General features: G+C 43.9%; 1 protein-coding gene across 1 annotated transcript; it reads right to left on the minus strand.

Annotated features, from left to right (window-relative positions):
- Window positions 1-2339: 2339 nt before the first annotated feature.
- On the minus strand, window positions 2340-4497 carry NRARP (NOTCH regulated ankyrin repeat protein). Its single transcript, XM_075258822.1, has one exon. The coding sequence runs from the start codon at window positions 4105-4107 to the stop codon at window positions 3763-3765; it is 345 nt and encodes a 114-aa protein (XP_075114923.1). The 5' UTR covers window positions 4108-4497; the 3' UTR covers window positions 2340-3762.
- Window positions 4498-23484: the final 18987 nt, after the last annotated feature.

A 23484-nucleotide genomic window follows, 5' to 3' on the forward strand; every position in this document is an offset into this window, starting at 1 on the left:
AATTATGCAGCAGTAGCGGCTGATACCATTCATATATGGAGGTGCGGGAGATATGTGACAAAGTATTATGGAGTGAGTGGAGTGGTCTGGATCTTGAAGAACAATACAGTTGCCTCTTTTTAGCTTCAAATGAATATAACACAGGACAATACACCACATTTAATTACACGACAATGGACACAAGCTTGGACACTAAACCCACAGTCCAATAAGACAATGAAGAATATTTTAACCATATGACCTGGTTTATTGTAGTCAGACACTCACATGTCAAAACCAATATTTGCTAATTCAGCAAGAAAATTTAAAAGGGGAACAGTCAGGTCTACTACCTGAGGGCAGCACAGGATAGAGGGGGAGATGCCGAGTTCGGAGATATATTATTTACTATGGTTTGCATTTCAATTTCCATGTAAGGAGCTCAGAAAATGCTACCAGCATGTGAGTCCTGCTTCCCCCGCCCACAAGCTGTGATTGACAGTTGTCACTAAATACAAACTGATACAGTAAAAACTGTCAATCACTCTGTGGGCGGGGGAAGCAGGACTCACATGCTGACAACATTTTCTGAGCTTCTTACATGGAAATAGAAACTCAAACCATAGTAAATAATATATTACCGAACTCAGCATCTCCCCCTCTATCCTGAGCTGCTCTCATACACAGGCCTGACAGAGATCCTTTAATTAAAAAATACTAAAACAGGCTAAAAGACCATATAAACAGGTATCCAAATTGTAAGTCAAATTTGTAGTAACTAATATTTGGCAACCTATGCAGTCACCAGAAACTAGAGATCTCACACTGAGGTGTGAGGAATGGGGCGCAACAAATTGATCAGATAAGTCCCTGGAAAGATTTTGTGATCACCTCTCATATCAAGTTCACCGAAAAATGACTTTAATAATAATAATTATTAATAAAGGACAACAAGACATTTTTTTTTTTCAATTTTTTCTTTTTTATAAAACAAATCTTTCAGGGGCTACAGATTATATAATACACTGCAAATATGCTGTATTTTACAGACTTTTTTTTGCTTTTTTTTGTTTTCTTTTTTTTATCCAGTTACAACATGGCGATCTCAAAAACACAGCTTCAATATAAGCCTATAACTTTAATTAACATAATTAAAAAATGTTTCCATATCTAGAACACAATTGATCACAGAACAACTCCTTTCTGGAGCAGATTACAGCCACACACCATCCTGTTCATCCCAAGAATTAAAAAAAAAAAAAAAAAAAAAAACTGGGTGGGGGTAGGGGCAGGGTGGGAAGTAAGGGGGGCACAATGTAAAAAGAAGAGACAAAGTGAAATAGGACAGACCATTCAGAAGTCAGCCTGTGCACCTGCTCCTTACGCAAAGCGAGTCCAGTGGTGGCATGCAGGGTCAATGCAACAGAAAAGGAATGGGGGGTGGGAGGGATGAGACGGGAGCAGAATTTTAGAACATATGGCAACCACGAATATCTTAATCCCAGCCACAAAAAAAAAAAAAAAAAAAATCTAGTTAATTGCAAATCATATCCAAGTTTCACAGTCAGATATAATAATATAATAATAAAAAATAAAATAAATTTTTTTTAATCCCTTTAACAACTGGGACTTTACATTCTAAATAAACTAAAAAGAAAAAAAATATATATAAAAATTTCCTTGGGATGAACATAGGAGTAATTACATCATAAATATTATGACATTACTGGTGGCAGATCCACTGGAATATGTGCAACAAGCTCTATATTTTTCCATTTTTTAATACAAACTATCCCTTTCTCCCACAGACCCTTTAAATTTTTTTTGTGTTTTCTTTTTCCTCTCCAGCTGCCCCCTCCCCCCCTTTTCCCCGGCCCACCCCGACCTTACCCCCACTTGAAACTATCGCACAGAAGCAGTATCGGTGCCAATTAATACACCAGCCTAACAACGTAGACTGATTAAATAAGAAGGAAAGAGAATGCTGAAAATTCAGCACAACAAGACTTTTTTTTTCTAAAAAAAAAAAAAAAAAGTTTACACCTCGACTTTTTATTTTTCTTCTCGACGCTATACAAAATGCTTAAAGGGACCTTGAAGCAGAGCAAGGATTACCATGGTTTATGTGGTTCTTGTGGCCGCAGGGTCTTGGATCTCTGTCCACTACAGAATTTGTCTACTTCAAGCAGATGCAAGTACGAGGACAAACCTGTTGCGGGACACAAGACCGTGCCTATACACCACTACTAAAAACTATCCAAAAATTCTGCTTCCTAGCTGCAGGATGCACAGAACATTTTGAGGCCCTGTTTAAAGTAATGTAACAGGGCTTCAAAATTATTTCATAAGTACAAAAATAATTTTGCAGCCAAAAAGTTTGGGGTTAAATTCTGTCAGACTATGTTTGCACAATAATCTGGATACATTGTGGCCTTATCATCCATCGCAACAATGCAAAATGGCTTTAGGGTGAATGGGCATCCCACGAAAACCTTGATAAGATGCTCCTTTAGTGCAGACAAACCACAAACCCTACAACACGCAACATGTGACACGTCTCATCTGCAACCTATAATCAGATCCATCTGCAATGCAACTTTTTGCTTTTTTTTTTTTCTCTAAAGCAGCATCAATCTGATTCCAAGCATACGCACATCAAAAAATAGGAACAAACGCCACCTCCGTCCCTTAAAAAAAAAAAAAAAACCACAACACACACAAAAAAAATTCTCAATGTGGTTCTAAACATCTAAAAGTCAGTAGTCAACAGGTCAAATTCACAATCCTGCAACTCACTTTCCATACAGTAGGGGGAGCCCTTGCGCTATCGCCTGTGCAAAACAGAATATGGCAATTTTACACGCTCTCACATACAGATCTGTATATGTGCCTGTGAATAATCCACCAGATTGTAAAATTGACATTTCATTATTCAAGTCTTCTCTGTCCAAAATTCTACGGGATGATTCCTTTACATCTATGAAAAAAATATAGGGGTGTGAATATTTTTGAAAATGAAAGAAATTATTGGGGGTGGGGAGCCAAAATGGACAACTGTGGTACAACAAGCAGGGCTGTACCAACACCAGAAGTTATCTGTATATAAAGGGTCTGGTTTAATACTTATGGGGTCCTGAGGGGAATAGGGGAGGGGTAATTTACCGCTGAAATGTTAAATATTTTAAGAAAACAGGAAAGGAAATCTAGACGTAGGCATGACATGGGAATGAGAGGACACAGAACAGATAACCTACAAGTGCAGCATACAGTATCTGGTGCTGTTTTTGAATACTGTGCTAAGAGTCGAGGTAGATGACCAAATAAAAAAAAGTTAAAAAAGGACAAAATAATAGGAATTAATATGTCTTTGTGGGCCCCAAACTTCCTAAAACCTGGAGACCAACAGCAGCTTTTCATGTCAATTAGAAAATAAAAAAAAAACACAGACAAATGAAGAGGCAGGAGTTGTTACTGTCATATAAAAAAAAAACAACACAAATCTTTCGGTTGTACCTAAGAACAAATTCCTCATTGACGTGGCAAAAACATCATAGAAAGACCGAAAGTTTCAATGATTTAGTAACCAAAAGGACATCCAATGATCAAACATTGGGGTGGGGAGGGAGATCACCCCCTTCAAATCTTGAGCTTCGCCCTAAAGTCATAAGCAGAGCAGCCTCTTTACTGGAAAAAAAAATTAAGACATAAAAAGAACAAAAATAATTGATTAAACCCCCAAAAAATAGGAAGTAATGGAAATGTCTCTAAGCGTCCTGCGAGCAGTCACCGGCTACTGGAAGAGTACTTGGCCTTGGTGATGAGATAGAGAACAATGTCTTGGTGGCCACCGTAGGCCGCTATGTGCAGGGCGCTCCAGCCATCCCTGTTTGCCAGTCTGATGTCTGCACCAAACTTGACCAGAAGTTTCACCAATTCCAGGTTGCCGTCAATGACAGACTGGTGCAGGGCCGTCTGACCTTCTGGACCAAAGGAATTGACATTAAACTCACAGTTGGTCATATTCTGGAGTAGGGACTGCAGTTCTTTAGTATTCCCTTTCCTTACGGCTTCCTGGAACACCCGCTGGGTGTGAGGAATGGAGCAGGTGGACACTTCTGTCTGGCTCATGGTTGGGAGGGCTCCAGGTGGACAGTTCTCTTCGGAGGATGAGGGTCCAGATGGGAATGTCTCTTCTGAGGAGGGTCCAGATGGGAAGGTCTCTTCAGAGGATGAGGGTCCAGATGGAAAGGTCTGGTCTGAGCTTGGTGGCTCCAGGTGACTTTTGCAGATCAGGTGGTGTTGAAGATTCTGCAGAAAAGGATAGCCCAAGAAGGATCCCACCAAGATGCCAAGATCCACTAGTCGGTGGCCAGTCTCTTGTATGGCAGCAGTAGATCCAATACCTCCCCTCTCTCTGTAACTCCTTCCACAGAGTGTGCACAGCTGGATGCAGGAGGCCTGGAAGGGAGCACTTGTAGTAATCCCAGGATGCAATGAATCCCACTCCACCAGTAAAGGCTCCCACTAGTATTCCAGTGCACTGATCCGAGGCTCCTGTCCCAGGACTCTGCAGTGTCCTCCGCGCAGCTCCTGTGTGTGCTGCCGCTGCTAGGTGCGGGGCTGACTCCTCTGCTGCGGCCAGCGCGGCCCCTTTTAGGTAGACTCTGATTTGCATCACAATACTCCGCCGTCCTGGCTTCCTATTGGCCGAGAACCCACGTGGGGCCGCCCCCCTTCGAGCCAGCTCACAAGAGTGGAACGTTGAGAATCTGGGCGGAGTCTAAAGAGTTTGAGTTTAGGGAGAGTGACAAAAGTTCTCACGCACTGAGGGAAGGGGGCGCCCCCTAGAGCTGCCTCCCCCTCACCCCAGACACTGGGCTGTCAGCCTGCCTAACCTGTGCCTCTGCAGGGGGGTGCTCGGTGCCTGCAGAATGGAACCGGCCAGAACGGAACTTTGTTGCTAATTTGTATCAATTTCGTTCCAATGTATTTCCCTATAGGTGGATACAGCAGGCGTCATCGCAGGGCTCAGGTTCGGCATACAAAAATAAATGCACATAACACTGCATACGTTTTTAAGAAGAAAAGCACCATGTGAATCTACCCTACTAAGGCAAAGGGGTATCTCTTAAAGGGACACAAACTTTTTAATGCAAAAATCACCTTGAACTCCAGAAAAGTGGCGTACAAGGTATGAAAATGTCACAAATTGTTGCTCACGTTTGGATTTGCGCCAAAAATGTTCACCTTTTTCCAGCCTGGCCAGATTTACGATGATTTACACCAGTTTATTATAAGCTGACGCAGACGCCAATACAGGTGCACGGTTTAGGGATGGAGGCGCCCTATGTAGGAGGAGCTGGAGAAATGACCACAGCAATGGATGGAATTTGGGCATTACCATGGACCAAGTTAGTCGTTTCCCATGGTCAAAAAATAGGCACAGTCCAAGTCGTGTCAATATAGCCTTAGGCGTTATTCACACAACCATGTCTGTTTCTCGGCTAGTGTACACCAGTGATTCACTGTTGTGTGAATGAAGCTGTAAAATGCAGGTGTAACTTGCACCTGTATACAGACAGTCAATGTGCTAACCGTATTCTTCTATGGCCTGATACACATGCCTGTCTATATGGGGGCAGTGAGCCCAAGGCAAAACTCAGGACATGTCTTATACTTGTCTGTTTTGCTGCCCAGGTCCCTTTGAGGAAGTGAATGGGTCTGTGAAGGCACAGGTGGCACACGTCACCTACATGCCATCTCTGCCATTCAACCACGGACTAGCTACACGCACATGGTCACATGGATATAGTCTTTTAGTCAAAGCTGCAGTCCACAGGGTTGCAAACAATTTGACACATCATACTTACACCAGAACTTCAACAGAATAAAATTCTGCATGGGGGGTGGGGGACTCCTGTGATCCAACAGAGTTATTACAACTTCATCCAGAAATTGGTGCAACAATCACTACAAATCTCTGCTGCTGAGACGTAGATGTAGATTTTGATTTTATTTGGATGGGTCTCTTTAGATACGGTTGTCATGTTGTACCCCTGTGCTGCTTTCTAACATAGCAAACACTGCACATGGAAGAAACAGTTGTTTACCAGCATCATGACAGGACGATTATTTATTTATTATGCTTACTTATATAGCGCCATCATACTCCGCAGCACTTTACAGACATTGACAGTCACTGTCCCATAAAGGGCTATAATCTGCAGTCGCTATCAGTATGTCTTTGGAGTGTGGGAGGAAACCGGAGTACCCGGAGGAAACCAACACAAACACGGGGAGAACATACAAACTCCTTGCAGACAATTACTGGTGCCCATATTTTGGCAGGGTGTCGTCCGCATGTGGCGGCCTCTACAGCCTAATACTATAAGGTACCAGACTTTGGAAATCCTCTCCAGTCCATTCCTTTTGACTGTTGCTGGAGTTTAATGGGTAAAATGGACAAATCTCACTGTGAGGAGTCGGTATAGCTGATACAGCAGGAGTATGGGCCAGTGACTTCTGCTTTATATGGTTCATCGCATCATATAAGTCTTCTTAGGCTAGTGACATTACTGCATGTCCTATATATGTGTCATATGTGTATATAACCTGACATGAAATTGAGGATTTCGAGGGGATCATCTGCTAAGTTCCTTCTCTTCCATATGTTGTATACACATTCTGGTCTGCTTGCTATAGTTGTATCTGAAGTGGCTGGTGGCCGAGCGGCTGTCTTTCTTCTATTTGAAGACAGAGGGCAGTAATGGACAGAGAGCCATTCATTCACTCACCCTAGAGACCACCATACTCTCCCCTTCCCATTTACATCCTCAAGACACCAAATTGTCTATCAAAAGAGGTATTTTAATGACAAGAGGGTGCTAAAGAGCAGTGAGAAAAGACCCAGGACACAAAGTATCACCTGTCAGACCTTTAACCTCTAGGAGCCTGAGCCACTCATTAAAGGGTTAACCCTCACCCTGCTGGCGGCCTGGCCGATTAATAAATATACTTAAGAATGAGGCAGAATGCATGGAAAAATGGTAATTAATGCTAAAAATCAGTCAAGGTCATGGATCCTGCGGCCAGATGGTCCAGATGTATTACAATGGCATGCAGAGGACACACAGCATTGGTCACAACCTGCAGCAAAACTACAATTCCCAGGAACTATGTGACCTGTAGTATTGCAAGAGCTTGAACGTCACAGAATCTGAAAAACCGATGTATATTTACAAAAATATGACCCATAAGGATAACATCTTAAGAAGCTGGTCTGAGGTGCATGTATCTATCCATAGTGAACAGCTATTCCCATTATTGCCCTGCAAACCATTTCTCAGAAACAGAAGTCATTTATAGTGAACTGCATTTAGGAGCCATAAAACAGCCCTGTAAGGGAAACTAAAAGCTAAAACACAGTGATGTCACAGTACAAGGAGGATAATAGAAATCGTGATGTCACAGTACAGAGATAATACACACTATGATGTGGCAGAGCAGGGCTAATAATAGAAATTGTGATGTCATATACAGGGTTAATAATAGAAACAGTGATATCACAGTGCAATGATGATAATAGAAATAGTGATGTCAAAGTACAGAGATAATAAACACAGTGATGTGGCAGAGCAGGGCTAATAATAGAAATTGTGATGTCAAAGTACGGGGTTAATAATAGAAACAGTGATATCACAGTGCAATGATGATAATAGAAATGGTGATGTCACAGTACAGAAATAATAAACACTATGATGTGGCAGTGCAGGGCTAATAACAGAAATTGTGATGTCACAGTACAAAGATGATAATAGAAATAGTGATGTCACAGTACAGGGATAATACCAGGGTCGGACTGGCCCACTGAGGTACTGGTGAATCCCCCGATGGGCCCCGTGCATTGAGGGATCCCTGCTGGACCCCCCCATTGCTTTTTTTAGTATGCAGTGGAGGTGCAGTAATAGCCCTTAACTTACCTCTCCCTGCTCCTTCTCCCAGTCTCTCCTCTTCAGTCTCCATGGGGCCCCTGTATGTCGCACATTTCTATTATTATTAATTTATTAATTTTGTAACATAATCTCCTGTCAGCAGTGCGGTTTGGTCTTGCAGCTCCGTTGTTTTCTTCTAATGGAGGTCCCCACTGCACATGACTGCCTGTAATGTCACGTGACCCCTGAGGCCAGTCAGGAGAAGACACCAGAGCAGCAGGATTGGACCACACTTGGAGGACACCGGAGCACCAGGGACAGGTGAGTATGGCTTTATTGTTTTTTTTTTTTTTTCACCTCCTCCAGACAAATGTGGGGCCCAGTTACGGGGGCCCCATTTCCAGTTAGGCATAATGGTAACTGGAAATGGTAACGGTAGAATATTTAGGTTGAGTTCACATGGAGTTTTTTGGTCAGGATTTTCAGGCCGAATTTGCCTCAAAATCCTGACAAAAAGACAGCTCCCATTGAAATCAATGGGAGCTGGTCAGGTTGGAACAAATGGTTCCCGGAAAAAAAGAATGGACATGCTCATTCTTCAGGCCAATTCACTTCGGAAATCCGCCTGAAGACACTCCCTCCTCCGGACTAGGCCCATTCATTGGGCCTAATCTAGAGCGGAGTGCGCGACTGGATGCCGATGCACTGCAACCCCTAAAGGGGTTATCCAGGCATACTTTTGTTTATGGTCTATCTTCTGGACAGGCCATATATACCTGATCAGTAGGGAGGCAACTAAAGGATTTATCCATCTTTCTAATAGTAATGGCCTGTCCTTAGTATAGGCCATATTACATCTGCAGGGGTACAACAGCCAGGACCTCTTCAGATCAGCTTTACTAGAACAGTGCGGCTACAGGTAATGGCAACAATTCCAGGAGCCATGCTGTTCACTTGCCATACAGGTTGGAGCGGTGGGTTTAGGTAGTGCAGTGGTGCACATCGTATGATGGATAAGCAGCATGGCATTGTTATTACTTGTAGCCACACTCTCGCCGTACAGCTGATCTGCAGGGGTCCAGGTGGTGGGCCCTAGAAACAATTCCACTGGTGGACCCTAGGCATCTTGGTCCGACACTGGATAATACACACAGTGATGTCACAGTAAAGAGATAATTGTCACAGTGATGTCACAGTACAGGGATAATACAGAGAGTGATGTCACAGTACAGGGCTAATAATACACAAAGTGATATCACACTACAGGGATAATAAATATATAATGTCAAGCAGAGTTATAGGGCACACATGATGCCACGGCACAGGAACAACCATGGGGGTGCTATATTAAAATATAAAACACAAAATTAGATTTTCCACTCCTCCTTCCATCATTCTAAGTCATCACCTTATGCCTAACTGGAAATGGGGCCCCCGTAACTGTTGGGCCACACAGCAGCTGCTATACCTGCTACCTTGGTAGTTACACCCATGTTCATGAGTTTTGTCCTTATAAAGGTACAATTGTAGTCTTACAGCCATACCAGCCTGTACATTACATTCTATATACCTGCCAGTCTATATATGGCATTCTTAATAGATGCCAGTCTATATATTACATTCAATATAGCGGTCAGTCAAAATATAACATTCCATATAGCCGTCAGTTAATACATGACATTCTATATAGCTGCATTCCTTGTATTAGTGCTAAGTTTCATGTACTGTAAATGATTGTGTCTTCAGCACTGGAGAAGCTATAAGGGGTAATGAAAGTGTAGTCATAACAAGGACGTCTTAGCAGATGATATACTTTGCAATATCATGCACATTCTGATCAGAGGCAAGGAGCTTCCAGCTGAACCTCTGGACCCCACATTATAACTCAATGTATTGCAGCTAGCTCTTAGAAATGTGTCTCCAGGTACACTCAGGTCTATAAAATCTGGCACCTTTGTATCCTGTGTAAGGAGGTGAGGGACGGAAATATCTGGAGATTTTACAGCTGGAGAACTGGAGCAAAGAAGGTGTGTGTACGTGACAACATGATGGACATCTATTAGGACACCAGGTCAGGGGTGTGATCTGTGGCCAAGGGGTTGAATTCTAAAAAGTAACCATCTGTATGTTCTCCCAGGGTTCATGGGTGTATCTGAGCAGTCAGGTTGTCAGTTCCATGTTACAATGTATTGGTTTCCAACAGGTTATGCAACTTTCCATTTTAATTCCTCACCATTTTCAACATTGTGCTATCTGTGCACATGTGCAAACACCAGTCCAGTCTAAAGGGGCATGATTCAGGACGAGGGATGGGAGCACTATTGATCAAGCACTTATCTCCTGTCCTGTGTGCAGGGAATAATATAAATTCACTATACAACCCCATTAATCCTTGTATCACAATATAATTTGGCATTTAGGTTCAAGAACCTGCACCCCCATACTAACAGGATGGACAGCTCATGGTCGGGGTAGGGCAGATTATCAGAAGTAGCATGCACAGACTATTCAATAGCTCAAATCTAAAGCAGTCTCTCCAAGTATATCTTCAATGAATGACAAAACATATAAGTGCATACATAGCAATTCACTAAGGCCCGGTTCACATCTGTGTTTAGTAATCCGTTCAGGGAGTCTGCATGGGGACCCCAGGAACGGACTACCGAACACATTGGCAAACGGTGAGCAGTGAAAGCACATGGACCCCATAGACTAGAATGAGGTCCGTATGCTTTCCATGCGGTCTCCGTACGAATCATGCGGACAGGAAAGTAGATCGTGAAGTACTTTTCTGTCTGCATGTTCCGTGCAGACATCGCGCACAAAGCACACGGACCCCATAAGCTCACTGCTTGTCAATGTTTTCGGTAGTCCTTTCGGGAAAGGGGGTTCCCAAGCGGACTACACAAACGGATTAACGAACGCAGATGTGAGTCAGGACAAAGAAATCCCAAGGATCAAGAATAAAATAATTTCCACAATCAAATATGTACTAATAATGCAATAAAACGGAGTACAAGCGCCGCACGTCTCCCTTTTGGCAGTGAATATCCAATTTTCTGCTTTAGGCAATAAGGAAGAATTTAACACCCTGCTGTGTAGTCTGTGTGCTGTGTATAAAACCAGCTGGGAAGGGGTTAAGCCCTGCAAGCTGGGAGCAGACAACATACTGGGCAGGTCACAGCTTGTGTTACTGACTGCTGGATTCCAGGAAGGGCTCTAAACCACCGACTGCAATCCTCTATATCCCATGTACATAAGGAAGAGAGCCAGACCACCTGGAGTTAGCAACCAGGGTCTCAATCCCAATACAAACTACCCGGAGCTGAGTAACAGGCTGAGAACTTGTATCATCACCATAAGTATATCCTGGTGTAGGGACAGCTACAGTGCATCACCATACCTCCCAACTTTTGAAGAACTGAAAGAGGGACAAAATGTGCGGCGCGCTTAGCGCGCCACGGCAAATTTAGCCCCGCCCACTTTTGTGTTGACTCCGCCCACTCGTTAATTTTTCATGTGCCCGCACACAGTATAATCCTCCTACAGTCACCCGTAAATTATATGTCCCCCCTCCATCTCTCCCCCAGTTTCATATACACCCTTCATCTGCCCCCAGTTTCATGTCCCTCTTCCATCTCTGCCCCCAGTTTCATGTCCCTCTTCCATCTCTGCCCCCAGATTCATGTCCCTCCATCTCTGCCCCCAGATTCATGTCCCCACATCTCTGCCCCCAGATTCATGTCCTCCATCTCTGCCCCCAGATTCATGTCCCCACATCTCTGCCCCCAGATTCATGTCCCTCTTCCATCTCTGCCCCCAGATTCATGTCCCCACATCTCTGCCCCCAGTTTCATGTCCCTCCATCTCTGACCCCAGATTCATGTCTCCACATCTCTGCCCCCAGTGTCATGCCGTCCTCTCCATCTCTGCCCCCAGATTCACGTTCCACCTCCACATTAAACTTACCTTCTCCTCCGCTCCCTCGCCGCTCTCTGCCCGCCTCTCTCCCTGACACATGCGGCTGAAGCGAGGAGCTGACCTGTGTCAGCTCCTCGCTTCGCTGCTGCCGCCGGCTCCTGGCTTGTACATCGCGTCTACAAGCCAGGAGCCGGCGGCAGCGGCGAAGCGAGGAGCTGACACAGGTCAGCTCCTCGCTTCAGCCGCATATGTGTTCAACTCAGATCTGCGTCCTCTGGACGCAGATCTGAGTTGAAATCGGGACATACTTCCCTCCAACCGGGACCACGGGACATGTCACCCAAATCGTGACTGTCCCGCGGAAATCGGGACGGTTGGGAGGTATGCATCACTGTGTTATCAATGCTGCCCCCTATAAACAAAAATATATCTACTATAATACTGTGCCTAATAAACAAAAATATCCCTACTATAATACTGCCTCCTATGTACAAGAATATAACTACTACAAGGGCTCGTTCACACAGGGGGCGGTGGGGCGGGTTTTGACCATATTTTGACTCGGTCAAAACCCGCCAGCCACGATGTTGTGGTCGCGTCTTCCCCCACCCTGGAGTCGGCTCAAATGAATGGGCCGACCCCGGAGGTTGTGGCTGCCAGGCGGAAGACGCGGCTTAGCGAGCTGCGGAATCCGCCTGAAGAAAGGGCAGCTCTCTTCTTTTTTTTCAACTATCGGCAGTTGCCGATAGCGGAAAAAAGAACGCTAGTGGTCTCCATAGACCACCATAGTAAAGGGGCGGATTATGACGTGGATTCCGCTGTCAAAATACGCCCTTTTGGCCCTGTGTGAACTAGCCCTAATACTGCCTCCTATGTACAAGAATATAACTACTATAATACTACTCCTATGTACAAGAATATAACTACTATAGTACTACTCCTATGTACAAGAATATAACTACTATAATACTGCTCCTATGTACAAGAATATAACTACTATAATACTACCTCCTATGTACAAGAATATAACTACTATAATACTACTCCTATGTACAAGAATATAACTACTATAATACTGCTCCTATGTACAAGAATATACAGTCCTATGAAAAAGTTTGGGCACCCCTATTAATCTTAATCATTTTTAGTTCTAAATATTTTGGTGTTTGCAGCAGCCATTTCAGTTTGATATCTCTAATAACAGATGGACACAGTAATATTTCAGGATTGAAATGAGGTTTATTGTACTAACAGAAAATGTGCAATATGCATTAAACCAAAATTTGACCGGTGCAAAAGTATGGGCACCTCAACAGATAAGTGACCTTAATATTTAGTCGATCCTCCTTTTGCAAAGATAACAGCCTCTAGTCGCTTCCTGTAGCTTTTAATCAGTTCCTGGATCCTGGATGAAGGTATTTTGGACCATTCCTCTTTGAAAACAATTCAAGTTCAGTTAAGTTTGATGGTCGCCCAGCATGGACAGCTCGCTCTCAAATCATCCCACAAATGTTCAATGATATTCAGGTCTGGGGACTGGGATGGCCATTCCAGAACATTGTAATTGTTCCTCTGCATGAATGCCTGAGTCGATTTGGAGCGGTGTTTTGGATCATTGTCTTGCTGAAATATCCATCCCCGGCGTAACTTCAACTTCGTCACTGATTCTTGAACATTATTCTCAAGAATCTGCTGATACTGAGTGGAATCCATGCGACTCTCAACTTTAACAAGATTCCCGGTGCCGGCATTGGCCACACAGCCCCAAAGCATGATGGAACCTCCACCAAATTTTACAGTGGGTAGCAAGTGTTTTTCTTGGAATGCTGTGTTTTTTGGACGCCATGCATAACACCTTTTTGTATGACCAAACAACTCAATCTTTGTTTCATCAGTCCACAGGACCTTCTTCCAAAATGAAGCTGGCTTGTCCAAATGTGCTTTTTCATACCTCAGGCGACTCTGTTTGTGGCGTGCTTGCAGAAACGGCTTCTTTCTCATCACTCTCCCATACAGCTTCTCCTTGTGCAAAGTGTGCTGTATTGTTGACCGATGCACAGTGACACCATCTGCAGCAAGATGATGCTGCAGCTCTTTGGAGATGGTCTGTGGATTGTCCTTGACTGTTCTCACCATTCTTCTTCTCTGCCTTTCTGATATTTTTCTTGGCCTGCCACTTCTGGGCTTAACAAGAACTGTCCCTGTGGTCTTCCATTTCCTTACTATGTTCCTCACAGTGGAAACTGACAGGTTAAATCTCTGAGACAACTTTGTGTATCCTTCCCCTGAACAACTATGTTGAATGATCTGTTTTCAGATAATTTGAGTGTTGTTTTGAGTAGCCCATGATGCCACTCTTCAGAGGAGATTCAAATAGGGGAACAACTTGCAATTGGCCACCTTAAATACCTTTTTTCATGATTGGATACATCTGGCTATGAAGTTCAAAGCTCACTGAGGTTACAAAACCAATTTTGTGCTTCAGTAAGTCAGTAAAAAGTAGTTAGGAGTATTCAAATCAATAAAATGATAAGGGTGCCCATACTTTTGCACCGGTCAAATTTTGGTTTAATGCATATTGCACATTTTCTGTTAGTACAATAAACCTCATTTCAATCCTGAAATATTACTGTGTCCATCAGTTATTAGAGATATCAAACTGAAATGGCCGCTGCAAACACCAAAATATTTAGAACTAAAAATGATTAAGATTAATAGGGGTGCCCAAACTTTTTCATAGGACTGTAACTACTATAATACTACTCCTATGTACAAGAATATAACTACTATAATACTACCTCCTATGTACAAGAATATAACTACTATAATACTACTCCTATGTACAAGAATATAACTACTATAATACTACTCCTATGTACAAGAATATAACTACTATAATACTACTCCTATGTACAAGAATATAACTACTATAATACTACCTCCTATCTACAAGAATATAACTACTATAATACTGCCCCCTATGTACAAGAATATAACTACTATAATACTACCTCCTATGTACAAGAATATATCTACTATAATACTACTCCTATGTACAAGAATATAACTACTATAATCCTACCTCCTATGTACAAGAATATAACTACTATAATACTGCCCCCTATGTACAAGAATATAACTACTATAATACTGCTCCTATGTACAAGAATACAACTACTATAATACTACCCCTATGTACAAGAATATAACTACTATAATACTACCTCCTATGTACAAGAATATATCTACTATAATACTACTCCTATCTACAAGAATATAACTACTATAATACTACTCCTATGTACAAAAATATAACTACTATAATACTACCTCCTATGTACAAGAATATAACTACTATAATACTGCCCCCTATGTACAAGAATATAACTACTATAATACTACCTCCTATGTACAAGAATATAACTACTATAATACTACCTCCTAGCTGTGAGGACGTGTTTTTGTAGCTCTCCTGAGGCTCCTGATGTCTGGAGATAGCCCAGGGCGGGGCCGCCCTGGGTGGGGAAGTTCCCCTGCCAAGGCCCAGGCTCCAAGGCCTTCTCTGGGAAGCAATTCCCAGACAACTAAAAAAATGGATGGAAATCCTAAAGTCCCCAGTAATGGGAATCGTGTCCAGTGTGTCAGCAGTCCTAGTGCAGCAAGCCAAGATGGGAAGAAAGTTGTAAAGGAAGAAGTAACGGAAGCAAGCAGTAGTACGGTGCAACAACCAAGCAAAATGGTTGAATGTAAGGAGCAAACTTTGCAGCCTGTGCAGACTCCATTGCAGGTTGCAGGTGTCCAGTCCACCCCACCCTCCTGCAGACAGAGGAGAACATCCCTGGAGAAGCAGACCATGCAGGAGAACATGCAGCAGTCTGTTTTGGTACGGTCTGAGCGGACAAGATCTGGAAGCGGTAACTACAAAAATGTAGTGAAGGCAGTGGAGGAGATCAAAGGGAGACCAGCGGGGAAGCTTCAAGGTACCAGCAGTACAGTCACTGGAAATAAACTGGGACATAGTCCCCAGTCTGGACATTGTGGGCCCATGGCAGTGACAACAGCCGTAGCATGTCAGAAATCACAGGCTACACCAACCAGAAGCCATACTGGGGGTAACCAACCTGCAAAGCTTTCCAACAATGCACAGACTGTCACAGCTACTGAGCGAGCACCAGAACTGCGCCTGGCAGATGAGATACCAGCACTGGTCAAGCGACTGGAGACATTGAAGGCCAGTAAAATATATCTGCAGAGACAGATTGAATGTGCGTATAATCTAAAAAAGTCTGCATGCCCTGAGAAACTGGTGTTACTGGACAGGAAGCTGAGCGCACTGGCGAAAGAGCTCGCCGAGAACGTACGGGAGACCGAGACTGTACTGGAGCAAATGGGACCGGTGGGAGAATCATACAGAAACCAGCAGCGGTTCCAGGAATACCAGAAGTCACCATCACCTTGTGCTAAAGCTGGGTCTGAACCCTCTCAAGGTGGCAGCCAGCAGTCCCATGTAAAACCAGTTCTGCAGCCAGCAAGTTTCCCTTTTAAGGAAGGGAATTTGTACGGGAAAGCGACCAGTGTTCAGCAACAGCAAAAACCTGCAGCAGTTCTCAGCAAGGCACCACAAGTCCCAGCAACCAGCACTTTGCAACCAGGTCATGGACCCCTGCCTAATGGTAATGAAGTAGCAGCTGTGCAGACACCACAAGTCCCAGGAGACAAGTCATTGCAGCAGGACTATGGACTCTTACCTGAAGGTACTGGGGGAGTAACATATTTGGGGTTACAGGTTGTGGACTCTGTTGTGCAGGACTCTGCTGCCGCTGACTGTAGTGGTAATATGGACTCTGCTATGCAGGACTCTGCTGCCGCTGACTATAATACTAATATGGACTCTGCTGTGCAGGACTCTGCTGCCGCTGATTGTCTGACTAATGTGCCTGATATTATGGATATTCCTGTATGTGATAACGGCCCAGCAGGGGAAGGTGTTTCTGGGGGGGATCCTTCACTATCTATGGCGTCAGACCCCTCTGCAGTCCAGTCTCTGGAGTCTGGTGATATTGCAGACATAGAGGTTGATGGTGGGGCGGACACAGGACAGTCCAGTGTGCAGGACTTTCCCCCTCTGGATACTCGCACAGTAGCAGAACCACATGGTACAGGTGCTCAGCAGCCCACACAGCGCCCACAAACACGCCAAGATGGCGGATCCGGCCGTACCTCCTCAGGGAATGCCTGGAGCCGCGGTGCTCCATCTTTTGCATCAAACTCCAGTTATACAGGCCAGGCTTTCAGGAGGAGGAATGTAGTCAGGTTTAGGCACGGAGGTGCCAAGGAGGATCTGCCGGATAGGAGGTTTGTGGTCCGAGAGCTCCTATGTACCCAGATGGGCTTTGTGCCGACTGATATCCTGGCCGTCATAAACCTTCCTGACCGCCAGGGGTATGATGTTAGTTTTAAGCTGATGTCTGATCTGGACCGGTTCTGGGCCAATCTCACCAGGTTGAGAGATACGGAAGGTTGGGATAAGTTCAGTTTCATCCCCATCTCTAGGCCAGATACAGCCTCTGTCACAATTGTATTTTGGAATGAAGCCGTTCCCCCTCAGGACATAGTCATCTGGCTCAGGAGGCATTGTGACCTCATGTCCGATCTTAGTAAGAACAGGGATGAAGACGGGGTCTGGACCGGTGGGTGGAGGGTCCTGGTGAAGTTGCGTCAGCAGAACAACATAACCCAACATCTGCCCAATTCGTTCTTTATAGGCCGAGAAAAAGGGATCTGCTTCTATGCGGGTCAGCCTCGCCGGTGCTTCAAGTGTGGGAAGGCCGGCCATGTGGCCAGTGTATGCTCCATGGTAAAGTGTAGCCTATGTAATGAAATGGGCCACGTGAGTGCCACATGCCAAAGCATTAGGTGTAACCTGTGCGGTCGGATCGGTCACCCCCACAGAGATTGTCCTGATGCCTGGCATAACATCTGTAAGGATAGCCCTGATGAGGACTTGCTGGCAGCGGCTGATGACATACAGGAGGAGGAGGAGGCGCTATTGTCAGGGTCAGTAGTCACGGAGGCGGAGCCTCAACCACATACAGGTGATACCACCCAAGACCAGGCCGAGTCAGGTCCCATTGAGACGACCATGGAGGTTGTCGAGCAGGTTGTACAACCCTCAGTGGTCGTCTCTTCTCCTGCCCGGTCATCCAACAATAATAAAAGGAGGAAGAAGGATAAAGCCAGCCGTAAGCCTGAGGGTGAGTGGACCACGGTAGAAAAGCCCACAAAGATGAGAGTAAGTAGTGCAGGCGAGGTCACTGCAACGGGGAATAGATTTAGTGTCCTATCAGAGTCAGACGGAGAAGCAGAACTAGACAGAGAACTCTCACGAATGATGGCGGAGTATGAGGATGAACCAGAGGGCGATCCTCCCAATAAGAGGAGACCCCACCGAGATGAGGGGCAGTCCGAATCAGACATGGAAACAGCTGGTCACCAGGACACCTCTGACTCTGATCTATGACAATGGGGCCCATCTCTCTGTTTCTCATATTCCTAGTTGTTCTGATGGCAGGTTTCTATCTTAAAGTTATCTCTAGTAATGTGAATAGCATCCGAGCAAGGAGGACAAGACACGCAGTGTATGAACATCTGAGATATCTTGATGCCGATGTCTATTTCTTACAAGAAACCCGTTTAAATACTTTAGGACTAATACGAGAAGCAGAGAGAGAATGGGAATCTGGCCCGTCCTTCTGGTCTCTGGCTGTGGAACCTTATGCCGGGGTTTCTATACTGTTTAACACCCCTGATGTCACCATACACAGACTAACTGAGGTTCTGATGGGGAGGTGCCTGGTTTTAGAAGTTACCATCCGAGGCAGAAGGCTCCGACTCATTAATATCTATGGTCCACCGCAGTCGGTGATTGAAAGGGCACGTCTGTTTGATGAAGTCAAGCAGTACTTGTTTACATCTGTTCCGGTAGTCATGGCAGGGGACTTCAATGCCACCATGTCATCCAGTGACAGACCTACTGGTAGGCCTCTCACCAGGGACTGCAAGGTCTTAAGCAGAATTATTTCACAGGCTGGTCTGTCTGATGTGTTTACTGAGGGTGGTAGGAAACCAAAATTCACTTACTCCTGCGCTGGTAGATGCAGTCGGATAGACTTAGCTCTGGTCAGTCCCGCTGAGCATGTTAGTGAGAAAAGTGAAAAGACAGTCCCTTATTCTGACCATCTGGCTTTGTATTTTTGCTTGGGCTCCACAAAACGCCCTGATATTGGGAGAGGCCTATGGAAGCTCAATTCCAGCCTCTTGGACGATGACTGTGTCCGGAGTTGTGTCCACTCTCTATTTCAGAACCAGCTTGAGAGAGTGGTGTTTTATGACAACATGGCAGACTGGTGGGAGGATGTCAAGGAGGAGATCAGATCCCTCTTAAGGAGACTGTCAGTTAAGAAGGGGAAGAGTAAGTATAGCCAGTATCTCAGGCTGCGGAAAGAATTAGAGTCACTCTATTCGGCGGGCGGGGATAACCAACAGAAGATTGACCGGCTGAAATCTGAGATCAGTCAGTATCAGTACCGCAGGTATACATCCCTGGTTCTTGAACGGGATTATGGGTCCTTAGGGGCTCCGGATCCTTTTGAGAATTGCAGGGAGCGGGTGGCAAATAAATCGGTCACAGGTCTCACTGACTCCCAGGGTGTTTTACAGGAGTCTCGGGAGGGTATCCTGGGGGTGGTGAGAACTTACTATGCTGACTTGTTTCAGAAGAAGGTTTTGGATAGAGAGAAGGTGGCTCAATTCTTGGAGGCAACTCCAGGTCCTGATACTAATGATTTGGACTTTTCTCCTTTGACAGCAGAGTTAACAGTGGAGGAGGTGAAAGAGGCCATAGATAAGTTACATCTGAAGAAGGCACCAGGTCCAGATGGGATTACAGCTGAGTTCTATAAGAAATTCCGAGACCTCTTGGCACCAATTCTCGTGGATGTATACAAAACTAGTCTAGAAAACCACCTGATGCCTCCATCCATGAGAGTGTCCTCCCTGATCCTGCTGTCTAAAGGTAAAGAGCCTAGTGACATCAAGAACTGGAGGCCGATTGCCCTCTTGAATGTCGATAGGAAGATTCTTGCAAAAATTCTGTTCTCTAGATTAGTTTGTTTGTCCCCGGCACTGTTGGCAGGCTCACAGTTTGGCACAGTTAAAGGGCGGAACATCTCTGGAGCAGTTATCTCGATAAGGGAGATGTTTGAGAGATGTAAAGCTCTGAGGTGTGGGAGATATGTTGTGAGTCTTGACCAGGCTAAGGCCTTTGACAGAGTAGACCATGAGTATCTATGGGCGACTTTGACAAAGTACGGTATTCCGGGACAATTTGTGGATTGGCTGAGAACTTTGTACCGTGAGGCGGAGAGCTTTCCTCTGATTAATGGTTGGCAGGGTGATACTTTCAGGGTTGAGGCAGGGGTGAGACAAGGTTGCCCACTGAGTCCATTACTGTATGTGTTTGCCATAGACCCGTTTCTTAGGTCACTGCAGGAGTGTGATTTTCAGGGGGCGCCGGTCCCCCACTGCTTGCCCCTGAGAGTTGTTGCCTACGCGGATGATGTGACTGTGGTGATATCTGAGCCTCGTGAGGTGGAGATGTTGTCTGCAGCCATCAGAAGTTACTCAGAGGCCTCCGGGTCTCTTGTCAACCTTGAGAAGAGTCAAGCTCTCTGGACGGGTCATACTGGTCCTACATTTGATCTGCCGCAGTTTGCCCAGGCCTCCTCCTATATTAAGATCCTTGGGGTGAAATTCGGGAGGGATGATAATTGCAGACTAAATTGGGAAGAAAAGTTGGAATCCGGAAATGCAAAGGTTCAGCGATGGAAGAACTGGAGGCTGACCTATAGAGAAAGGGTTAAAATGTTGAAGACTTACCTGGTCCCTGTCTTCTTGTACGTCTCTGTTGTCTTTCCTTTGCCAGAATCTTTCTCCGCTAGGCTCTTTAGCCTGTTCTTCCAACTTTTGTGGGGGAACAGGTTGAACCCAGTAAAAAGAGGGATAACCTACCTACAGAGGAGAGAGGGTGGGCTGGATATGTTAAATCCAAGGGTGTTTTTTGACTCCATGTTTCTAAAAGTAAATTTTGGTTGCCTGGACTCAGATAACAGCTCCCTGTGGGTAAATAGTATCAGGGACTGGATATTGCCTTTTGCAGAATCCTGGGTGCGAGGCGGCAGCCTTAAGAGGGGTCGATCGACTCGTGACTACCTCCCCCAGTATCTGGACTATGGCATAAGGTGCCTGAAAAAATGGGGTATTGAAAAGACCTATCTGGTGAGTAAGACCAGGAGAGATCTATACACCAGGGTATGTAAGACCTTCTATTGTCTCCAGCCGGCATTGAGGGACTGTACATCTATAACCCTGCAGGATAGTCTGAGGCTCCTCACTGGTCTGAGGCTCCCTGCAAAGTTCTTTGACATTGCCTGGCTATCTCTGCATGGGAAACTTTTTGTAAGAGGCAACCTAAAACATCTCAGTGTGACAGATCGGGCATGTCCATTAGGTTGTCAGCAGGAGGAGACCATGGCACATTTTATATCAGAGTGCGGGGGAGGGCGAAAGATCTGGCAGGAAATATCCCGGAGGCTGAAAATTCCCCGATTACAATCACTCAAATACCCCGAAATCATATATGGCATCCCAACTAATATAGGTGACATTAACCGGGAGACCCTGTATATTATTATTACTGTCATCAAATATTATCACTGGCATACGAGGACCCAGGTGTCCCTACACAGAGAGCCCTTCCGTCATATGACCGCTGTCACGTATATCATGTCTGAACTGAGGTGGATAAAGTCTCTGGAGGTCAGAAAAAAGTCTGATAATGTAAAATTGTGGAGAAATGTATATATCGATTGCTGAATATTCTGATAACACTGCAAATAAGTCTGTTCATTTATTTATGGATTTATTTTTTTTTCCCCCTCTTTATCCTGCCAGCAATGGACTCTTAAGTTAAAGTGATTCTCATTTTTGTTATCTGACAGACATGTCTGATTTATGTTATATTATTATTATTATTATTATTAGTTATTAATTCTGCTGGAATGTAATGTATTTTTGTTTTGTTTTTACTAATAAAAATTACCTCCTATGTACAATAATATAACTACTATAATACTGTTCCTATGTACAAGAATATAACTACTATAATACTACTCCTATGTACAAGAATATAACTACTATAATACTACCTCCTATGTACAAGAATAAATACTGCCTCCTATGTACAAGAATATAACTACTATAATACTACTCCTATGTACAAGAATATAACTACTATAATACTACCTCCTATGTACAAGAATATAACTACTATAATACTGCCCCCTATGTACAAGAATATAACTACTATAATACTACCTCCTATGTACAATAATATAACTACTATAATACTGCTCCTATGTACAAGAATATAACTACTATAATACTACCTCCTATGTACAAGAATATAACTACTATAATACTGCTCCTATGTACAAGAATATAACTACTATAATACTACCTCCTATGTACAATAATATAACTACTATAATACTGCTCCTATGTACAAGAATATAACTACTATAATACTACCCCTATGTACAAGAATATAACTACTATAATACTACCTCCTATGTACAAGAATATATCTACTATAATACTACTCCTATCTACAAGAATATAACTACTATAATACTACTCCTATGTACAAGAATATAACTACTATAATACTACCTCCTATGTACAAGAATATAACTACTATAATACTACTCCTATGTACAAGAATATAACTACTATAATACTACCCCTATGTACAAGAATATAACTACTATAATACTACCTCCTATGTACAAGAATATATCTACTATAATACTACTCCTATCTACAAGAATATAACTACTATAATACTACTCCTATGTACAAGAATATAACTACTATAATACTGCCCCCTATGTACAAGAATATAACTACTATACTACCTCCTATGTACAATAATATAACTACTATAATACTGCTCCTATGTACAAGAATATAACTACTATACTATGCAGTAATAATTCAATTGGATTGATAATTAATAAGTTATATTACTGGTCTGGATGCTCCATCCATATTTCTGTGATTATTTCAGCTAAATCACAAAACCTAAGATAAAACAACTGAAATCTTTCTGATTCCTCACAAAACCACCAACAATGTGAATGACCCCCACAATTTCCTCTGCCAAGCACCATATGGGTTTCTGCAGGATAGTATACTGTACAGAACATGCCAAATGTCAGCTGAGTGCCGCCAGCTGGTGGAGACAACATATGTCATGTGGGTGTCAAAGCCTGAAACCTAAAAATTTAACACTAAAATCTTTGTTAAAATTTTCAGCTGCTCCCCCTCCCACCCTGAAATGCTCCCTTTATGTCAATGACTGTACACTGTATGAAAGCTATACCTGAGCTGTCCTTCTCACAGCCTAGACCTAACAGAGCCCTACTATATACAATACAATTGGGCAGATAAACGAATACTGTGTAACTTTGAGGGTGCGTTCACATGATGTAACGTGCCGCGTGATATGGCACGTATACGGCGTGTGAGATTTTTC

The sequence above is a fragment of the Leptodactylus fuscus genome, chromosome 11, assembly GCF_031893055.1.
Source record: "Leptodactylus fuscus isolate aLepFus1 chromosome 11, aLepFus1.hap2, whole genome shotgun sequence".
NCBI classification, from domain to species: Eukaryota; Metazoa; Chordata; class Amphibia; order Anura; family Leptodactylidae; genus Leptodactylus; species Leptodactylus fuscus.

Excerpts from the sequence above, each read along its gene's own strand:
- NRARP (XM_075258822.1), bottom strand. The coding sequence starts at position 4,107 with ATGAGCCAGACAGAAGTGTCCACCTGCTCCATTCCTCACACCCAGCGG.